General features: G+C 37.0%; 1 protein-coding gene across 1 annotated transcript in view; it reads left to right on the top strand.

The window, feature by feature from the left end:
- The window catches only part of LOC129257826 (conserved oligomeric Golgi complex subunit 5-like), a 30,744-nt gene that overhangs the window by 2,676 nt on the left and 5,328 nt on the right, over positions 1 to 22,740 (top strand). The window contains exons 2-18 of the mRNA XM_054896237.2: positions 3,184 to 3,323; positions 4,699 to 4,811; positions 5,203 to 5,272; positions 6,139 to 6,259; positions 6,795 to 6,925; positions 7,713 to 7,878; positions 9,058 to 9,167; positions 10,241 to 10,318; positions 10,971 to 11,052; positions 12,927 to 13,116; positions 13,905 to 14,066; positions 14,580 to 14,679; positions 16,851 to 17,024; positions 17,564 to 17,667; positions 19,202 to 19,330; positions 20,705 to 20,813; positions 21,993 to 22,196. Of these exons, the coding sequence (XP_054752212.2) occupies positions 3,184 to 3,323; positions 4,699 to 4,811; positions 5,203 to 5,272; positions 6,139 to 6,259; positions 6,795 to 6,925; positions 7,713 to 7,878; positions 9,058 to 9,167; positions 10,241 to 10,318; positions 10,971 to 11,052; positions 12,927 to 13,116; positions 13,905 to 14,066; positions 14,580 to 14,679; positions 16,851 to 17,024; positions 17,564 to 17,667; positions 19,202 to 19,330; positions 20,705 to 20,813; positions 21,993 to 22,196 (2,183 nt within the window). The remainder of the gene's footprint in view (positions 1 to 3,183; positions 3,324 to 4,698; positions 4,812 to 5,202; positions 5,273 to 6,138; positions 6,260 to 6,794; positions 6,926 to 7,712; positions 7,879 to 9,057; positions 9,168 to 10,240; positions 10,319 to 10,970; positions 11,053 to 12,926; positions 13,117 to 13,904; positions 14,067 to 14,579; positions 14,680 to 16,850; positions 17,025 to 17,563; positions 17,668 to 19,201; positions 19,331 to 20,704; positions 20,814 to 21,992; positions 22,197 to 22,740) is intronic.

Below are 22,740 nucleotides of genomic sequence, written 5' to 3'. Positions count from 1 at the left end.
AGATGTCTTCCTCACAAATCGTCCATCTCTAATCAGGAAATGCATCCCCTTACCAGGTATCAGCGATCATGATATGGTCCTCACGGTTGCTGACATAAGGGCGAAGATACAGAGACCAATCAAGAGGAAGGTCTATCTTTGGAAGAAGGCAAACATGGACACCATCAGAGAAGCAATGGCAAGCTTTGCTGATAGCTACTTGGCCCAGACTTCTCTAGATACCCCGGTCGAAAGTCAGTGGACAGAGATAAAAAGTAAGATCTTATCTGCACTTGAGGAAGATGTACCATCGAAGATGACCTCATGCAGATTTAGCCAACCCTGGATCACGACAGAATTGAAACGTCTCTCCAGAAAGAAGAAAAGATCATTCAGGAGATCGAGAGCTGCCGCAGCCGAGATTTACAACACAGAACACCGTAATTACAAGGAACTTAAGAAAACTATGCAAAGGGAATGCCGTAAAACCTACCAGACCTACATCTCAGATCTGATATGTGGAGAAGGTCCCAGTGGAGGCAAGAGATTTTGGACATTCATTAAGAATAAGCGGTGTGACAACTCTGGAGTATCCCCACTCTTGAGAGATGGCGTCCTTCGATGTGACAGCAAAACAAAGGCTGCTGTCCTGAATGATCAGTTCTCTTCAGTCTTTACAAAAGAAGACATAGACAACATTCCTGACATGGGAGCTAGTCCACACCCGAAGATCTGCAACATTGAAATTGGTTCTGAAGGAGTCTGGAAACTGTTGTCCAAGATCAACCCATACAAGGCACCAGGACCTGACGGCCTTCCTGCACGTATCCTGAAGGAGTGTTCTACAGAGCTTGCACCTGTCCTTTCTTTACTGTTCCAGTCCACCCTACATCAAGGTGCAATTCCATTAGACTGGAAGGCTGCATTCATCACACCAATCTTCAAGAAAGGTAACCGGCACGAAGCCTGCAATTATAGACCAATTTCATTGACCTCACTTGTGTGCAAAACCCTTGAACACATCATATTCTCAGAAATCATCAATCACCTGGAATCTAACAGTATCTTGTCTGAAAAGCAACATGGTTTCAGAAAATTCCACTCCTGTGAGTCCCAACTGCTACTGACCATACACGACCTTGCCAAAGGGATTGACAACAAACAGCAGATAGATGCTTACTGTTAGACTTTTCAAAGGCATTTGATAAAGTACCACATGAAAGACTCTTGAGAAAACTAGCCTTCTATGGCATCCAAGGAAATCTTCTTGGTTGGATCAGAGCCTTCCTTAAAGATCGTGTCCAACAGGTGGTGCTTGAAGGAACTACCTCTCTCCCAGCTGATGTCAACTCGGGCGTACCTCAAGGGACTGTACTTGGCCCGCTTCTCTTCCTGGCCTACATCAACGACCTGCCTAACTGTGTCCAGTCGGAGGTGCGGATGTTTGCCGACGATTGTCTTCTCTACCGACACATCAGTTCGCAATCTGACGCAGACGCACTCCAAGAAGATCTCACTAACCTGCAAGATTGGGAAGCCAAGTGGCAGATGTCTTTCAATCCATCGAAGTGTGAAGTTCTGAGAGTGACCAATAAGGTGAAAAATGTCATCAAATCGCCTTATTCTCTTCATGGAGTTGAACTTCCAGCTGTTGACAATGCCAAGTACCTCGGAGTACACATCAACTCCAATCTCAGCTGGAAGACGCATATTGACAGTACATGTAAAAAAGCAAATAGTACACGTGGATTCCTCCAAAGAAACCTGTATGGCTGCCCCAAGAAAATCAAGGACCAGGCATACAGGACATATGTACGACCTATCCTTGAGTATGCAGCAACAGCCTGGGATCCTCACTACCAAGACTACATCTGGAAACTTGAAATGGTTCAGAGGCGTGCTGCTCGGTTTACACTTGGAGACTACCACCCAAGACACAGTGTCACCGAAATGCTTCACTCACTGAAATGGCAGTCTCTCGCTGAAAGGAGAGCTCATCTGAAAGTGATCATGCTCTACCGTATTCTTCATGGACTGATTGCCATCCCACCTGAACCACCTTACCTCTACCCAGCACTACGATCATCTGGACGACGACATACTCAACATCGACAACAATTATGTAGGACCTCTGGGTTTCAGAACTCCTTCTTTCCTAGTGTTGTACGCCTTTGGAACCAGCTCCCTGCCAGTGTAACATCTGCTTCTTCTCTGGAACAGTTTAAGAGGCAGCTGGACGGGATAACGCTGCGCCAGGCTTAGATGGAAAAGGAGTTAGTTTTTACTTGCACAAGGAGCACTTTTACCTTATATGTACATACACCTTTAACCTCATAAGCATATTACTGAGGTTTGGCAATGCAGCATGGCACACTAGTTTTTAAGCACTGCACAAAGTACGAAAATACTCTACCCAGAGGTCTGTACTACACCCGGAAGAAGAAGAAGAAGAAGCTCGGACCCCATGCCGTCAACTTGATTTCTGTGTAAATTCAATGCGGTATCTGAGTGTTTTAGTTATTTTATTGGTTATTTTGAAGACATGATCCTAAATTGTTGCCGAAAAATACACTAAAAATATAAAAAAAACGTTTTCACAGTGAAAACGTTTTTTTAATTTTTAGCGTATTTTCACAGTGAAAACTTTTTTTTTTTTTAGCGTATTTTCGGCAACACCGCTTCTAACTTTTAGCTAAGCCACTGCGTGCTCTGGAAATATGGCACAGAATCTACATTTTTAATGACGAAATTTGACTTTTTAAAGGGGAATTTTTTTAAGTTGAAATTGAGACTTTCATGTGGTGAGTGATAGTGCCCATATAATCTGTTTGGTGTTTGTTGTGGTGATTGACTGTGTTGGCTTGTGAATCAAGTTTGCCATGTGGAATGGAGGCATGCGTTACTCTGTCCGTTGAATCTTTATTTTAAAAACGGTAACCTATTATCTACCACTCCTAATACCAAAACATATATAACCTTATAGGTGACAATAGCGCATATAAGGGGTGGTGCATTTAGCATTTTTAGAGAAAATTCACTTTTATATTATTTCTTTCGAGATGTTACAAATGAGTCACATTGGGGTTGATACCATACTAAAAATAGAAAATTTAAAATTAATTTCTTTTCAAGTGAATTGAATTTCTTTTTCTTTTGAATTCATCAAACTCATTTGTAACCTCTTGATATCTCATTTGCATTTAGAAACTTTCCTGGAGTTTGTGTCAGCTGACTTTGATGTGCGGGATCACACCAATAGGGTCATGCAAACGATGGCCATATCTGATCAGCTGGCCAAAATGGCTGAAGGAATCAGCCTTTTGGACAAGGAATTGCATGCCCAGGTAAGCTGTCACTTGTCATTGCAACTTACCATTAGCGTACGCACAAATTAAAGGTCAAGTCCACTCCAGAAAATTGTTGATTTGAATCGATAGAGAAAAATCAAACAAACATAACGCTGCAGATTTCATCGAAATCGGATGTAAAATAAGAAAGTTATGACATTTTCAAGTTTCGCTTATTTTTCACAAAACAGTTAAATGCACAACTCAGCAATATGCAAATGAGAGAGTCGATGCCTTTCACTCACTATTTCTTTTGTTTTTTTATGGTTTGAATAATACAATATTTCAATTTTTACAGATTTGACAATAAGGACCGACTTAACTTAACCATAAACTGTTAAAATATTGGTAATTCCACATGTTCAGGGAGAAATAAAACTTTGTTTCACTTGACAAGGAGGAGAAAATTAGAATATTTCATATTTCATATAATAAAATACAAAAGAAATAGTGAGTGGGGGACGTCATCAGTCTGCCAATTTGCATACCGACCAGGATGTGCATATAACTGTTTTTAGAAATTAAGTGAAACTTTAAAATGTCATAACTTTCTTATTTTACATCGATTTTGATGAAATTTTCAGTGTTTTGCTTGTTGGATTTATCTCCTTTTTTTCAAATCAACTTTTTGTTGGGGTGGACTTGTTCTTTAAGATGTCTAAAGAGGTGTTGTTAGCAGGTCTCCAGGGTCCTGTAACACAAAGTATAGCGATTTATCGTTAATGTGAAAGAACAATTCCTAATCAGTCTACTGAGCAAAATGCACATGTAACGATGATCTTGATGGGTCATTTCATTGAGCGATTAATTGCCAAACTTTTTTGTTACGGGACCCAGGACCTTTGAATTGCAAGGCCTGGCTTTCAAATTCTACTGCAGCACCCTTGTCCTTTGGGAAGGCGTTCATCTACATTTGCCACTCTCCTTGAATGTTTGAGGGTCCGATCAGGGGAGCCTTTCGATTGAAAGATGGAGTAGAATAGTATGCAGTGTTTAGAATCATTTTTATTCATCACTGAAAATGTTACATATTATTATTATTATTGTTTATTGTAGAACTTTTTAGCTGGCTTTTTCCTGTCATATTGTTGCTTTTGTTACCAGCACTTTTAGCAACCAGTCTAATTCTCTCATTGTGGCCTGTTCCCCTCATCTGATTGCTGTACACCGTGCTCAAAAGAAATTCTGGTTAACTGGATATTGGGACTGCGCAGATATTTGATGTGATGGGAAATGGCCTATTTGAAAATACACTCCATTTCAGAAGCATAACTGATTTTGAATTTAAATTGTTTTGTAGGGTTCAAATAGTTTGATCACATGTTTCATGAGATATTTTATAGAATATTTTATTTTCTGTTTCACAATACAGGTTGGAGCACATCACGAAGATTTGCTATCACAGGCTACAGGAATCGAAACACTAGAAGGCGTCCTACAAATGATGCAGACAAGGATTCAATCATTACAAGCAGCTGTAGAAAGGTATTAAATTGCTTAAACTATATATATATATATTTTGAATTGTTGATGATATGATAATTTATGGAAGTCGGACAATGATTACCAGTTATTCAAAGGCTACATGTCATCAATACAATAAATTTTGAAACTAGTGGGGATTTATAAACAGAGGAACTTTTACAGCATATTTTCATTGATATTTTATCAAGATCCACCAACACTCGAGTAACTCTCTTTTTATCAGACAAACATGCAGCATTTTGAAAGTTGTATCAAACAAAAATGTATATTAAAAAAAATATAATTATAACTTGATAGTGTTTGTAAATTTAATTTGCAAATATGCTTTTTGGAAAAGTGTTTGGCATTAACTTTTATCATTACTTCCACTGGTCAAATCATATTTTTTCAGGATTCAAACAAAGATTGTTGAGCCATACAACAAGATAGTTGCAAGGACAGCACAGCTCAGAAGGCTTCAAGTGAGTATATTTCTGTTTCTGACTAAATAATGTATAATATATATGTATTTTCTTAAACTTGATGCTAATATTTATCTTTTTTAAATACCCAAGGAAGAACAGTTTAGATGATATATATTTTTTTTCATGATTTTAAAACCCTTCAAAATATATGCAAAATAAAACAAAACAGAATGTAATGTAATTTGAGTGATCCACTTTAGAAAAAGGTGATTGATACAAATTGATACCATCAATATTATCGCCAAATTGTACCCTTTGAATATGCAAATATCAAAACCCTGACAACCTCAATTTTAATGTGTTGGCTATAACCATACTGCTGTACTTTGGCAAAAGGAAGCAAGTTACAAAAGTATCATTTGTTGTAAATGAGGAATGTGTGTTCCTCATTTACATAGGCGTCAATGCAGCAGTTTAACAGCATATTTTCTTCAATATTTTTCCATAAAACGATAATTTCTTCCCCAAATTTTGCCTGAACGTGCAACATACAAAGGGTGTTTCAGAAACAACAATAAGTCAAATTTGACTGATGTGTCATTGCTTCCTTTAGCCAAAGTTGGGCAGCATAGTACATGAGCTGTAAATTTCATTGGCTGTGTTGATTGTGGGTTCACTGAGCTTGGAGCTCACTGTCTTTACAAGCATTCAATTTTCACAATGGAAAATATTGCATTAATTTTCATTGATGCAATTTAGATCCTCATTTCCAAACTCCTTAAAACGGGTTACAACCACTTGTCCACTTAATACACTAAATCATGAAATTTTAATCAGTCGTAATATACCAATCTGCCTACCATCACCATCATTTAGGTTTTCATGTAATGTTTAATGTGACATTTTCATGTTTGATAAACCAGGAGGCTTGTGATCTGTTAAGACGAATCATCAGAATCTTGTACCTTAGTAAGAGACTTCATGGACAGCTTCAGGGTGGAGCTAGGGAGATTACTAAAGCTGCTCAGAGTCTCAATGAACTAGGTAAGATCCAAAGGGTTAGGAGATTACTAAAGCAGAAAAACAGTGATTAAGAAAGGGACTACACACACATTTTTGGCCCAACAGTTTCAGCTTTTATTTGTTATATTTTTAATGTGAGTGCATTAAAGAGCACTCCTATGCATTAAACCATTGTTCCTGAAATTCTTGGAGGAATCGATTTGTAAAGCTCACAATTATTAATCCGTATTTCCCACAAATTTTGTTTACCTTTAACCTAATGCGATGGTATTCTGTAATTAAACCTAGACCTCACAGACAAGAAGTTTAGTCCACACTGTTGAATGCTAGATTCAATCCTTTTCTTCAGTATTCATGATAAAGATATGAAATGAATTAAAAGTAATTGAATTCTCATTTCATCTCCTTTTTTCTCAACACATTAAATGATTTTACAACTTTTTGCCGAAGGATCAGGATGATTTTTAATAGTGAATCACTGGACATGTGGCACCCCATAAAATTGTGGTCAAAGTTAACCTATACCACTCACAGTATTTTATATTCCCTTTGACAGACTACCTCTATCATGGAGTAGATCTGGCAGGGATCGAGGTGATAGAGCAGGATACACTCTTCATCAGGAAAGCTCGTAAGGATGTCGAGAAACAGGCGCAGAAGATGCTTCAACAAGGCATGGAAACACAGGTTGGTAGTATGGAATGTCATCTGAGGCAAAATCAGCCTTTGAACGGACTTCAGGGAACCGGGAGGTCGCGAGTTCAAACCACGGCCACATCAGACCAAAAGACGTTAAAAGATGGGAGTTGCTTCTATCCCTGTTTGGCGGTCAACAATTAAAGGGATAGAGCCTTGTCGATTTGGCGCTGCACAGCGGCTGCCATGCCCAGGTTCAATTGGGCAAAGAAGATTTTTTTAGTATTTCATTTCACGTCTATTTCAAACAATAAAAATATGGATAACCGTTCATGAATTGCCAATGGTTATGGTATCCACTCCTTGCACAAAGTAGCATATGACTACAAGACCATTAGGAATTTCAGAAAAAATATGCCATGTCTGATGGGGCCTTGGGTAATATCAAGATTATTTTTATAGGCATTGCTTTCAAGTAGCTGGTGAGGACATGATTATCAAAATATTTTCATAAGTAAATGATACTCATGGTTACTTTTGTTCTTTAGAACTGATTGACTTGACGCATTTGATTGTTAAGTTGAATAATAGAAGTATAAAAAAGAAAAATACAAGTGCAATAATTATTGTTGCATTCATGTGAAGTCACTCTAATTCACTTGTATCCCCTATTGATAGCCTAGCCTTGTCATATTTTTCCAACATAAATTTGTCACCTGTTGTAATTGTTAATTGCATCAAATAACAAAAAAAAAAACTCAACGTAAAAGGGGATATGACTCCTTGTAAGTCAAATGCATTCCTCTATTTTCTGGATTTCTTTGTGTTTCAAATGCAGAACCAGACACAAGTTGCCACATCCCTGCAAGTGTTTCACAATCTTGGAAGCTTGAAGGATACCGTACAGGCCGTCGTTGGTCAGTGCGAGAAGGCTCTGAGGCAGAACATCAAGGATGCTTTAGATGTCCAGGTTCTTAGTCATACGACTGTGCCGGCTGGTAAAGGTCAGTTTTGGATGAAGCATTGGAGAGGTGACATTGGGAGAGAGTGGGATCGTTGGTGACACCAGGGACTTTGTAGTGCAGGGGAAATATTACTTGGAGGACTTTGTGCAAATTTCCGCCAAAATTCAATCCAATAGACATTTGATATAGCGCCTTTTCCTTTCAGTTACAAAGCGCTGCGCACACACTAGTCCATGTGTGATCCACTAAAACAATAATTCAACACCTCGGAATGATCGGCTTAGAAATGCCGAAAAGAGCCCCTTAAAACGCCAACACGTAATCGGATTGATTGACACGTGGTAGTTCGCTTCCTGTGTGCGTGATCTAACCAATGAACCTTATCTGCGAATCCCTGCGATGCTAAGTCACACTTAAACCTGTATGAAGCACAAGCAGGAAATGTCAACTGTAATTCAGCGTTAAACATTTTGGCTGGTGAGTTCAAAAAGTAACCCCATAAATGTTTTAATTAAATTCTTTGACTTTTTTTTTTGGGGGGGTGATTTTACAAGTTGTTCAAGGGACGAAAATATGTTGGTTTTTATATATTAAGCATATAATGAAATAAATTATAGGGTAGAGTGGAAAATCCATCCATCCATCCATCCATCCATATTTTATCCATCCATATTTTATTGTTCGAAATAGACATGAAATGAAATACTCCGAAAATTTGCTTTGCCCAATTGATCGTGGGCCCGGCAGCCGCTATGCAGCGCCAGATCGACGAGGCTCTATCCCTTTAATCGTTGAACGCCAAACAGGGTAGCAGCAACTCCCATCTTTTAACGTCTTTTGGTCTGACGCGGCCGGAAAAGACACAGAATATATTGTGAATTGTGATCAGCTGAATTGTAGTATGTTATAATGGCTGGAATTCACAAAGATGGTTTCAATTGTACCAAGTACAAAACCAAGGACTATGTTGATTTTTTGTATCGTCACACTTCGTTAAAGCAAAATTTAGCACCCTTACCGAAAGCGTACATTCATTATTGGAATTTTCTTAGTGTCTGCGGTCAAATGAGCGTAATTACAGATTAAGTGCAAGAAATCTGCATAGTCCATGGTTTGGTACCATGGTACAATTGAAACAAACTTTTAAACAAACTTTGTGGATTTGGGCCAATGAGTTTCAATGTTCACAGATTAAATGTTATCTCTTTTTTTCCTCAGGACCCGGGAAGGCAGCCATGCCCGCTCCTGGGAACACACCGGCATTCAGAGCTACCCTGTGGACGAACCTTGAGAAACTGATGGACCAAATACATGCTGCTTGTGGACAGGTGAAGCAATAATCAATCATGGTTGGGGGGGGGGGGGGTAGGGGGTGTTTTGAGAAAATATTTGCGATCAATTGCAAAGTTATGTTGTAATTTGAAAACTGATATATCAATTTACTTATAGCATACAATTCATACTCCAGGGCCCCGTCTTACACAAGTTGCAATTGATCCGATCTATCACATCTATGGACGGCCAGCAATGTCAACATCTATTATGCATGTTTGTTCAAAATATTTTCTAACTACGATGCATATTCATGCATTCATTGTTTGCTTGAAAATTCACTGTGCTTCTCTTTGTTTACAAGGGACATTGTGCAAATTTCCTGTAGAAAGAAATTATGACACTGATGGATTTCTATAGAGTTACGATCGATTGGATCAATCGTAACTTTGGAAGACGGAGCACTGGTTGAAAGTAGGGGAGTAGCAATCAAGTGCAAATTTGCAATTAATCGCAAGATGTATAATTGATCTTGGGACCCAAAATATAGAATTGCAATTGATTGCAAGTTTCTTTCAATGCCCAAATAGTCTCTGAAAATGGTAGCACAAAATTGATTGTATTTTCCTGATAAACATCATTGCTACATGACTCGTTGCATCATAGTTGAATAATGATGTCAGGAGTTTTCTGTGTAACATTTTACAAGTTTTACTTCTCTTAGCATCTTGTTGTAGATTAATGCAATGTACCCCTCTGCCCCAGTATAACCATTTTCTTTTTTTTCGTACTGCAAAAAAAAAAAATGGTTGCACAAATTGATTGTCTTGTCATGATAAACAAAATTGCAACATGACTTATTGCATCATAGTGAAATGATGATGATGAAAGAAGTTTTTTGTGTAACTTTTTGCAAGTTATGAACGCCTATGAACGCCTAGCTTAGCCGGGTAATATAGGAGCGCCTTGAGCACCTAACAAGGTGGATATGTGCGCAATATAAATACCCTATATTATTATTATTATTATTATTTATCTCACTAGCACTTTATAAATTTCATGCAATGGGCTCCTCAGACTTGGTTTACCTTTTTTTCCTTTTCTATTTTTTCTTTGGTACTGCATACAGGTGAATCATTTACAGAAAGTGTTGGTCAAGAAAAGAGATCCAGTGACCCATGTCTGCTTTATGGATGAGCTGCAGAAGGTACGCTCCTTGCCCTTCCTGAAACATTCAACATTCCAAAGTTTGTTGACCTTGACGGAGTAGGCCTCTTTACCTCTCTCTCTAACTCCCTCTCTTTCTTTCTTTCTCCTCTGACTTTCCTCTTTCTCTCCCTCATGTTTTTTTCTCATTTTTTTGTCTCGCCTGAATTAAAGTTCAGCAGAGACTTAGTAATCACTTTTCCTGTTAGTCCGTTAGTCTGTTCCAAAATGTTCAAGTTTTTGTTCAACTTGCTCTTATTTCTTAATTTGTGCATCAATTACGTTCATACCTGGTACATATGATCCTTGGGTAATACCACATGTGAGCCAATGAGAATGATGGGGTCAAAGGTCATGTAGGGGTCAAAAGGTAAACAAAGTGGAACCTAATTTCCTTGTAATGTACACACAAATTTACACATGACTGGTGGAATGCGGCAGTACCCTCGGTATATTTGAGCACCTTAACGCAATGCTTGGTTGACAAGAGTGCTGTGCATCTATTGTACTATCATCATTGCCACTTTTTCATGAGAAACACAATAACTCTGAGTATAGGGATAATTCATGCTTTTTATATTGATCTTTATGATCTTCATGTGATATGATTGATAAACAAGAAAAATATCATTTGGTTTTTTTTTGTATTACAGGATGGTCGTGGAAATATAATGCTCTCATTCTGGATGTCCCTAACACAACTGATGAAGGAAGATTTTGGAGAATTGGCCAATGGTAAGTAGGGTTAGCAATTCTCGCTACCCCAAATAGCGATTTCGCCGAGATCCGGGAAAATCCCTGTAATGCGCATTGCATTATGGGATAGCTTTTCGGTATTATAACTTCCTGTTCGGAAGTCCAATGCACTGTTTTGCCATTCAGATCAACAGTGCCGTCATGCACAACAACACAACGTCGCTTTCGCTCGGAAAGTTCTTGATCACAACCCTCTCTTTCACGATACAGTTTAACGGCCTTTTCTGCTGAAGTCACTAATTCTGCCCGACGCTTTCCATTGCACGGTATTCATCTGTCAGTTAAGATTTTTTAAAGTTCCGAAACTGATTTTTATCCATTTTGTGGTCGACAAAAAATTGAACGAAATGAATGCTGTATATATTTAGCGTCTAGTTGAATACGATCGTGATGTCAGGCCGGTCGCTAAATAAAAACTTGAATAAAAATTATTTTCACGTGAAATATATTTTTTATTTTTATTTATAATTCAAATGGAATCAAGACTGACCAAATGTGATAAAAAGTATTATAATCTGTACATATTACGCTGATTGGCATCGATTTCAGCGTGGTGGAAAACTCAGTATCGCGAACCTCGCGCGAGCATGACTCTAAACCGGAAGTGGTGATGACGACCCGACGGAGTTCCTATTTGGGGTAGCGAGAATTGATTTGATTTCATTTAACCCTAACTAGGCTGGGCTTTTTTGGCTGTTCTGTGGCCGGGGGGGGGGGGGGGGGGGGGGGGGAGTTGATTCAACCCCCCCTGAGATCTCGGCCGCCGATCGCGCGAGCGCCGCAAAAATTTGCACGCAGGTAGTGTGCAATGTAATCTACAAGGCTGTATGGTAAAATTTTCCAAAATAATGAGATTTTATTTTATATAAATTAATTATGCTAATTTATGCATAAATCATACTTTTTGCTCTAATTCACTAAATAAAGCTCCTAGAATGCTAATTTTTGGTGAAAATATTCTTTGTAGCATTCTTAACAATGGCAATTGAAAAAAACTTCGGTTTGGAAATCAATTTCTTATGTATTTTATTGTTTTTTTAATTTCTTATGTATTTCTTTGTTTTTCAACCTTTTGTTTTTCTTTGTTTTTTTCACCAGATTTATTGCACAACCTTTTTGAAGCATAATTATGCTAAAATCAATTGCTTTCAGCTGTTTAAAGTAAAAATAATCATATCTTTATGAATAAGATGACAAAACTCAATTTGCATTGACTTTGTACACAAAATCACGTTTTGGAACAATTTTTGGTCTGACATGCACTTACAAAATGTTGCGTAATTTCGGAACCGCGTACCCGGGCATCGTAAATTTGGTCTCAAAAGGTGCGCGAGACTTAAAAGTATAAACTCTGTGAGTGGCGCGGTCAAAAAATTTCACGCGGCGGAATGATCGCAAAAAATGTTGAGGGGGGGGTTGATTCAACCCCCCCCCCCCGGCCATTTTAGGGTTAATCTTTTGATCAAGGAGAAAAGCCTTGTGGTTCTAGTACAGAGTTAAGGATTTTAAAAAAAATGTTTGGTACATGTCAACAAAGCTTGGCAACAACGTTGGCAACATCTTGCGTCCAAAGTCAGTAGGAAATGAGGCAACAAAATGATATAAGAGGCGGGAGACTCATTTTGTTGTGTGGTTGCACAAAGCTGCAGAAAAGAACTTGAGCAAAAATAAATGAAATAAAATGCACAGAAAATTGTCTTGTGTGAGTCCTTGTTTGTTGCTAATGTCCATTTAAAAAAATTGGGATCCTGAATTTGCCCAGTGAAAGGATTGACTTGGTTTTCTTCCCCTTGAAATATTTCAGCATATTTCATTTTTACAAGTGTAATGTTCTTCTTTTCTTTTTTTCACAGCATCAACTTTCATCAAACAGGCCTTTGAAGGGGAGTATCCCAAACTTCTCAGACTATACAATGACCTGTGGAAAAGGCTAGAACAGTTCAATATTGTTTCTGTAGCAACATCACTAGTCGACGCCCAGGGGGTTTCTCAGTCACCTGTCGTTGATATGTACGTTGGTCTCAAAGTTGAAGAGGATTATAGGTAAGATATAAATTTTTTTTTTGAGGATTACAGGGAATAATTTTCCTGGTATCGCATCGCAATTTGCTCCACATATTTTAAAAGACTGCTACACATCAAGTCTTATGTATAGCTTATTTTTACATAGGACTGTAATGCTGTACATTACTTAGTTGAGAGGTTTTTCTCTTATGACCAAAAATGCTATTCAAATTCGTAAAGCAAAATTATTCCCTGGGATTAGCTCATTTCACCTTCGTGTAGGAATTGAAGATTGAAGGCAAAACTTGATTTTAATTGTTAAAAATGTGTTTTTCATCCAAAATAAAAGGGTTTTATAATTGCATCTTTGGAATGCTTCATTTAATACATGATTTACTCAAAATCACCTTCATTCTCATTGGTAGCTACAGCAACATTGCTATCATCATCATCATTATCATCAACATCATCACCATCATCATCATCATTCCCACCAACACAAGCACCATCATTACCACCATCATCATCATCATCATCAACATCATCACCAGCATCATCACCATCGTCATCATCATCCATCGTCGTTGTCATCATCATCATCATCTACGTCATCATCATCATCATCCTCATCACCAGCATTATCCTCCTTACCCCCTCTCTCGTCCCCAATTCTTCATCATCATTATCGTCATTACTATCAGTATATCTTTCCACTGCTGGAAAAGAATCCCCCTTCACTTTTTCACTACCCTCTATCTTAGATTACCATAACCATCAGTTGTGTAATCAAAATTCAAGAACATATCACTTTACTCTTTCACTTCTAGCCCTGAGAAAGCCTTGAAGGAGTCCCTGTTCATCTTTGAGACGGCATACCTCTCAAGGTCCTTATCACGTCTCTTTGATCCAATCAACCTGGTCTTCCCTAGTGGAGCAGCGTACCCCCCATCGGAGAGTGAGGTGGAGAACATCGCCAAGACAATCCAGAGGTATTACTAAAAAAAGGGTCTTCAAAATCTGTTTTTAAGAGAGAGAGTGAGGGGGGGTAGATGAGGATAGACGGGAGGGGGGGGGGAATCCAAGAGCAGGGAGTTTCATAATGATAGACAGGTGCTTATTTGAGACTCAATATACAAGAGAGATAGCAAGTTGAAAAACATAATGATACAATGTACCCAATAATATCCATAGTACAATATTGCATGCAAATGAAATGATTTGTCATGTGGGCAAAAATACCTCACAGCTCATATTTTTTTAAGAGAAAAATCTCTTGAAGAATTAAAAATATTCTTAATCAAATTAGGTATTATCTCAAATGATGTTCTGTAATCTCTCTTTCTAAGAAAATGAAACCACAAGGCCAACTCAAAGGAAATTCCATCCTGTTACATTCACATTTAAGGCAACCATCATTCATGTCGGTTGGTCCGTCCCTCGGTCCGTCCATCCATCCATCCATCTATTCGATTACATCAATTTTTTTTCTTTCTGTCATTCAGTGAGCTGAGTGTAGCCAGTGTAGACTCCAACCTGAGCATACTTGTTGCCAAGAACGCTTCTAAGACTGTCAACCTCTACGTCAATAAATGTGAACAACTGGTAAGATATTGCTTTTACCTTTGGCAAATTTTTGATGAGCCCCATTCAAACCAGAGCAAAATATCATTTCTATTGCTCTTCGTGATCTATATTGCTCTTCTTTGAGAGAAAGCTCTTGATGATTGTTAAATGACATTTGCTCTGGCGACAATTGCTCTGATGGAAAATCTGCACATTAAGCCCAACATAAAACCTTGCCTCCAAAACTGAATAAACCCTAATCCTTATCTTAAGTCCAGGCCTCTACAAAAAAAAAATTGTCACTTGCCCTGTCGGGCAAGTGACGAAGAAATGTGTTTGCCCGATAAAAAAAACTGCTTGCCCTATTTGTTTTATAATTTTTTTTTATTATGACGGCACTACTCTTATTTTTAAAGGTCATACAAAATAACAACAATTGACAATCATGTACAGTGTAAAAGAACACACATGTAAAAGTTTCAGCAACGTAGGCCTGAGTCATTACGTTTATTTTGAATTTTTTTTCGCTATTTATAAATGGGGCTTAATTTAAGGTTAAAAAAAAGCCTTCACCAAAAGTTGCTAAAATTTCATATTTTGCATCTTTAAATCCACGAAATGGTTATCTGTTTGCCATATTTCCTTAGAATTGTTTTGATCTAGTTGGAAACTATAAAGAAAGCCATTGAAAAATATTCAGCTCTTTATTGACTCTGAAAAAGATCGTTTTATGATGTTAAAAAAAAAAAAAAAAAAAAAAAAAGTGGAGTGGCTAAAATTTCACATTTCGCATCTTTAAATCCATGAAATGGTCATTTATTTTCCATTTTTTTTAAAAATTAGTTGGAAACTATCAAGAAAATTAAGAATATTCACCTCTCTCTTGTCTTTTCTTCATCATTTTATGATGTTACACTCGGTCAATATATTTTTTTATTGTAGTCCCGCATGTAGACTTTCAGGGTTTTTTTTTCATGGTGTTGCAGCATTGATCGTTGATCGTATCGTTTGATCGTTTTGATCGTTTTACACTTCGTCAACATGAAAGTCTACATGTGGGACCACAATAATAAAAAACATTTACCGAGTGTAACATCATCATAAATCAGAGTAAAGAAAGAGAGTCAAGAAAGAGCTGAATATTCTTCATTTTTTCAGTAGTTTCCAACTAAATCAAAACAATTTCAAGGTAATATGGAAAATAGATGGCCATTTCATGTGAAATTTTAACCACTTTTGGTGTTGTTTTTTTGGTGTGCATCGGCAAATTGCTCAAGTAGCGCATGCGCAGTCATTGCACACATAGAACGTAAGATGCGATGGCACGGTTTTTCGAACGAGGTACCTGGCGATAAATTATTGGTAATTGGCGCTGATTTTACATCAGTTTCCACTGTTTTTTTTTTACTGGTTTGACATAATCTGAGAGATAGTTGTGATTGTCCAAAAGATATTGAAATTTAGAGGGTCTACTGATATTTTATTTCCAAAACAACCACTTTCCCGATCGGGCAATTGACTTTGAGAAATGCTTGCCCGCACATAATTTTCACTTGCCCCGGGCAAGCGGGTTTGTCGCGCCCTGTCTCAACATTATTCTGAACAATAAACTCTACTACAATCCTATCTCGAACCCTATGCCTTCTGAGATATTAAGACTGGACCAAATGGCCCAGGAGCAAATGTTGTGTCACCTTGGATCATAGCTCATTACCCAGAATGACAGTATCTTGAAGATCTTGAGAGGATACTATAAGAAAACATTATGTGCAGGTTTTCCTTTCCTACGCTCCCTGATAAGCTCTGGCTGTGCTAGCATGAATAATAAAAAGTGATACCCTAGATATTTACATGTAGGCTTCTAGATAGCCTAGATTGATAGGTCAGCTTAAGGATACATGTACCTCCTCTATGCCATGTATATAAATCTATACAAGGTACATATATTTAATTGTCATGTGTGCCTTTATTTATTAATTGCTACATATACATGTGTAGGATGATCAGATATGTATCTAGCACAATTCATATTCAGGCTAATTCATGATTTACAGGAAATAACATAATCTACATCATTTTCCTCTGAATTATGGGAAATGACATTATAATATACACATTTCCCCCCGCTATTTATAGGAAATAACATTGTTATCTACACTGTCATGTTATTCTCCATTTCATTGATTTGTGTTCCACCTTGCATCTTTCAGCTGTGTACCGATGGTGATGCTAGTCAGGTGATAGCGCCCCCTACTGCCGGTCAAGCTAAGAATGCAGCTGTGGTGAATTCCCTCTACCAGTTCCATCATGCCATCAGTAAGGTCACACAGGCCCTTGGAGCTTACCCCGAGAATGCCATTTCTATCGTCGAGGGCTCCCTTCAGGTATCGCTTTGAATCTATTGTGTTACTGTTGTAGCCAAGGAGATAGGGGAAGATTTGACTTCTTTATCCGGGGTAAAATTGTACTCTGATTCCAAATTGATTGACTGATTGACCGCCCTCAAGTCATTTTGGCCGATGAAGAAATTTTTTACCAAAAGTTACCATTTGGACTGCAATTAGGAAAAGGATCATGATTTTTGGGTCCAACATTAATTGAAATTTCAATCAGATTTAGCTTTATTGTCACAGCAAGTTTGCCTCACAATTACAGAAAATAACACAGAGCGACTTATGGATTTGGCCGTGCCTGGTCCATAAACTGTGATTTCATTGTTCGCCCATTTTGTCCATTGTCTGGAGCGGATGAAATCGGACGGAGCCACCCTGAAATTTTGCTTGTCTGCTGTATCCGTTATGAATACGTTTTGTGTCTGTCGGCCAGTGGGATCAGGCCTTAAGTACAAGAAGTTGTATTGTTTTAGTAGCATAATAACAGTCAAACATATTTCATGTCGTTCTTTATATGATCTTTCTTGTAGATCGTAGTAACCATGATGAGTAACGCTATCCAGCCTCTGTTAGCATCCATTGCTGATTCTATTGAAGCCATTATTCTAACCATGCACAGTGAAGACTTTAAAACGTGAGTACACCATGCAGTAGTCATGAGAAAAAGGGGCATTTCGCCAAAAATACATATGTATTTCCTCAGGAAACTTAAATCATTTAATGTAGATATGACTATCCTTACTTTGTGTTATCTGTCATCGAGAGTGTTATATTATTTAGTTAATGTGTTGTCTGTTTCGGGGGTTGTCGAAAGAAGGAATTTAGGAAAATTGAGAGAATCGCCAAACAAGCAAAAAAGATCACCGGCCATACCCAAAATTTAAATGATGCCTGCAAAATAAAAAATTGTACTAGAAATGCAACGAATACGGAAAGAGGAAAATCATCCACTCTTCAATCATGTTTTCATGCGTTCAGGTAAACTTCTTTGGTCACTGAACTGTCGCATTCAACGTTTCCTAAATTCCTTCTCACCACCTGTATTTTCTTTTTTGGAGCCCGTAACACAAACCTTAGCAATGATCGTAGAACAAATGTTCACGATTGATTGCATTGACTACAATGTACAATCAATCGTAAAAAATCAAGCGTACGATCAATCGTTATGCTTTGTGTTACGGAGCCCAGATCATTTCTACTGGGCGATCTTCTTTACTTATCGTCTTTAATTTTACATCTTTATTGGAAAAAACGTTAACATTGTCCTGGAGAATTTCCCTTGTATTTGTCGCTTTCTAATGCAATTTTGTATAATTGTATCTATGCATGTGATATACATGTATGCAATATGTAATGTCTTATTTCAAATGTTTATAATTTGAGCAAAACAAATTTCCATGCGGACAATAAAATAGAATTGAATTGAATTGAATGAAATTGTCCTTGGAATAGGCCTTGGAAATTATCCATATGAGTAAGACATTTTGTGTAGTATTATAGATACATGACTAGGTCATTGATCTTGTTCAATTCTTGCCTTGGCCATAATGTCATTGATTATTACACAAGATGAACAGAAGCAAGAAAGATGGGCCTTATTTAGAAAATATATTTTTTAGGGATACTCATAATCATGCTTTGAATACTGATCAGCTTTAAAAAGCAAATCCACTTGTCAATACCATCAAATGTAAAATTAACAAAAGGAGCTTTAATGGCCCTAAAGGAACTAAACATTTTGATTTAGGAGTTTGAATTGATTTATTTTATGTACCAACTCTTTTAAATGTATAGTGTTCCAAGGTTTTTTGTACACTATACATTAACAACATCGTAAAAGGAGAAAATTTACTATGCATGAAATTAACAATTCCAAACAAAGCCATCATAAAAATGTAATGAATTGTATATGATATGAAAGAGAAAAAAGTATAGCCTTTGCTTTGCACCTAGTTCCAAATCGTGATTAGTCATACATGGATTATGAATCATTAAATGCAATGATGCATATTTTCAGACCTTTTTGTGGTCATTGAAGTGTACCTGTAGCATGCAATACTTCAATGATTATGACTTATTCAATTTTTTTTCTCTTAGAGATGAAACAATATGAATTGAAATTGATGTATTGACAAGATTAGATATAATCAATCTTTCTTTCTTTCCAGTGCACCTGTTCCTAAGGATTCCCCCGATGCTCCATGTTCCCTGTATATGAGAGAGTTACAAGGGTTCATCGCTAGAGTACAAGGGACTTATCTCTCTCAATTCAACTGCACGGATTTCATAATAGACAGGTTAGTTCATTTTTTAAAATAATAATAATTATAGTTAGTTTTTATATAGCACTTATCCCATAACAGCTCAAAGCATTTTATACAGCATATTATTACCCCAATCATTGGATTCATTTCAATCCTGCGTGAAAAGTGCGTAATTTCCACTCCCTGGAGTGCATTCCTTGCATTCATCGTAGCCTCATAATGGTGCTGGCAAATTCAAATATACAATAATTTTGGGTCAAGAGTTAAAGGACGCTAGACTGCGGTGGGATCCGAACACACAACCCTCTGTTTACAAGGCGAAAGTCAGAACTACTACACCACGGCTCTTCGACATGACGTATGTTTTAAATGTAATCAACAAAAGATTGAGCAGGTTTTTTGTCTCTTGAACAAAGTTCAGCAGAGACCAAGAAATCCCTTTCCTTGTTGGTCTGATATTCTGTTGCAAAGATTTTAAAGTTTTTGTTTGACTTGCTCTTGCTTTTTTATTTCTGCATAAATGTATCTTGTGTTCACACTTGGTAAAAATGATCCTTGGGTAAAGCCACATGTGTGTTCATGAGGATGATGGGGTAAAGGCTCATCTAAGGGTAAAAAGATTATATTGCATGTTTTATTAATTGGATAGTCAGGCGAAACTTGTCGTTAGTGAACCACCTTTTAATGTAGACAGGGCAGTTGAATTATTTTACATGTACATATTTTTAAATAGATAATTTTGAATTTTTTAAAATTGTTTAATCAACCCAAGTAGAAAAAAAAGTGTTGCAGTCTATCTTTCATATGCAATTTACAGAATCTCATAAGATTTTCATAAATTTACACATCAACACTGGCAACATCCAAGTGAACTTTTCTTATTGTTCTCAGAGTTATTGGTATTTTTGACAAAATCAAGCAAATGCTAGGTTCAAAATCAATATAATTCTTAGCTTTGTCAACTGCATGGCTAGACCATATTATTTCATTAGAATTTTGGATGGCTTGTTGAACAGTCACACATGACAGTTATGAATGATAAATGAAATGTTTGAATGAAGGACACCATTATCTGAAAAAAATATAATTCCATTCATCTTTGTTTAGGATCATCTCTGTTCTTGGCTTTAAATCTTCCCTTAAGACATACCTTTTTCCTCAATAATTAATTTCCCTTCTTATCTTGAATATTGTAGTAATTATTGCAAATGTTAAATTATTATTCATACATTGTACGCGCTATGGTACTTTTTGTTTTTAGCGCCTCTAAATATCCATAATTATTATTATATTATTATTATTATAATGCACGACAATTATCGCTTTAATTTTGATATTTCTTACCATTTTCCAAACTTCTTTGATATGATGAAGTAACAAACTGTTTCAATGTTTTTAATTAACCAGTTTACACAGCATAGCATGTGAAGCCATTGAACTGTTCGTAAGACATGCCAGTCTGCTTCGACCTCTCGGTGAAGGAGGCAAACTGAGATTAGCTGCTGATTTTGCTCAGGTAATTTGGTCAAAGTTACATCATGTTTTGAAAAACATATGATTATACTCTGTGTTGTGTATTTCTTTGATTTTATGTGCAATTCATTTCAATTCATTATTTATAAAAGTCAAGATATATAAAATTTGCCCAGGCAAAAAAGTTATTGTTTTTTTTTCGGGGCTATTTTGTGTGTTGTCACCCACGTCCGCATATGTGGATGTCATATGTGACCTATCTAGCCAATCAGAGACATGTACCCTGCGAGATACCGTGCATACGGCACTTCGACAGAGTATATAAGGCCTGCTTTTACAAACTTTGCTCATTCTCCTGAGGACGACAAGAACACACTTGTCGAAACGTCGAGATTGGGTGGTCCTTTTCAGGACCAACATCTGCCCAAGAAAGATACATGGTGTACCGTGAAACCTACTACACTATTTTAAACAACTTACTACCTTTAAAAATCTGCAACATTGGATAAGCTTTAACATTGCAATGAATGGGGATTTTCAGGGCTCCCTTTTTTTGTTTCCAGTGCTCCTTTGAGCATTTCAGGGGTTAAATCGCTCCCAGCCTCCTGTGTAATTTTTTCCCCTGAATTCACCCATTTTACTTGAATATTTCTTTATTATGTGAATATATTTTGGTAGGGTGGAAAGACGTTGTATTAAATATTTTATGTAAGGTTCTTCAAAGAAAATATGCTCCTTAATCCTAACTTGAGGAAATGGCCTGTTTAATTGTTAATGTAATGAGTTTAATGATTGTACAATATTATTTGTTAAAGTGTGATCCTCGCTAAATAAATATATTTTGTGGAAAATTTGAGCAAAAAAAATTGGAGGCTCCAATTTTCCTCAAAATATCTATTTTGCTAGTATCACAAATAGATTATGGTGAAAATGTTGAATTATGTTATTTAAGGCTATTAAATGTAGATGAAATCAATTTTTTTTTAAATAGCTAATATTTTCATTGATGTAAAGTTCTGTCTGATTTCAGTGATATGCATGTATGAGCCTCGTTGGTATATTTTTCTTCAGTTGTAATATAAGAAATAAAAATGTTTTGCTGCATTTCATATTACTGTGTTTTAAAAACCGATTAAAATTGTATTTACACCATTGTTCAAGAGGAATTACTTTGTTGACACAAAGCTTTATGTAAATTCCTTTCATTCATTTTTCCAAACAGATGGAGTTAGCTATTACGCCTCTGTGCAGACGACCTTCCGACCTAGGTCGACCTTACAAACTCCTGAGAGCCTTCAGACCAATGCTCTTCCAAACACCAGAACACATCTCAAGCAGTTCAGCGTTAGGAGACATCATCCCGTATTCTACCATCCTCCAGTTCCTCTTTGCTAGGGCTCCCTCAGAACTCATGTCACCTCATGAGGTAGGTTTATCAAGGTTCCCTGCCCATCAGGGAAAATTGTTTTACTTTTTTCCAGTCAGGGAAAAATCAGGGAATTTGATTAAAAAAAATACCTACGATCAGGGAAAAATGCCTCAAATGAGGGCAAAATCAGGGTATTTTGACCAGCCTAAAAGTGGAAAGCACGATAGTCAGACTTTGTTATATATTTTTTTGCATATCAAAGCAACATCCATTGAATGACTGATTATGGTGGTACTAATTAGTTTTACACTATTGTTTTAATACTGTAAATACATGCAATTCACTGCAGCAACTTAGAAAACATGCAAAACTGGGAATGGGTTTAAATAATTATCAGGGAATTTGTAAACTTCAAGGGAATTTGTAAATTTCATCAGGGAATTTGTAAACTTCATCAGGGAAAATCAGGGAATTTTGTTTTCTTGAAAAGCTGGGAACCCTGTTTATTTCATCTTTCAAAACCTTTAAATTATTTAAAGCTAAATGAATCAACTGCCTTGTATAGCGCCATCTCAAGTCCTCAACTGCTCATATCTGGCCC

The sequence above is a fragment of the Lytechinus pictus genome, chromosome 3 (genome assembly GCF_037042905.1).
Source record: "Lytechinus pictus isolate F3 Inbred chromosome 3, Lp3.0, whole genome shotgun sequence".
Lineage (NCBI taxonomy): Eukaryota > Metazoa > Echinodermata > Echinoidea > Temnopleuroida > Toxopneustidae > Lytechinus > Lytechinus pictus.
Note: the sequence above shows the minus strand (reverse complement) of the source record. Positions and strands in the feature narration are given on the sequence as shown.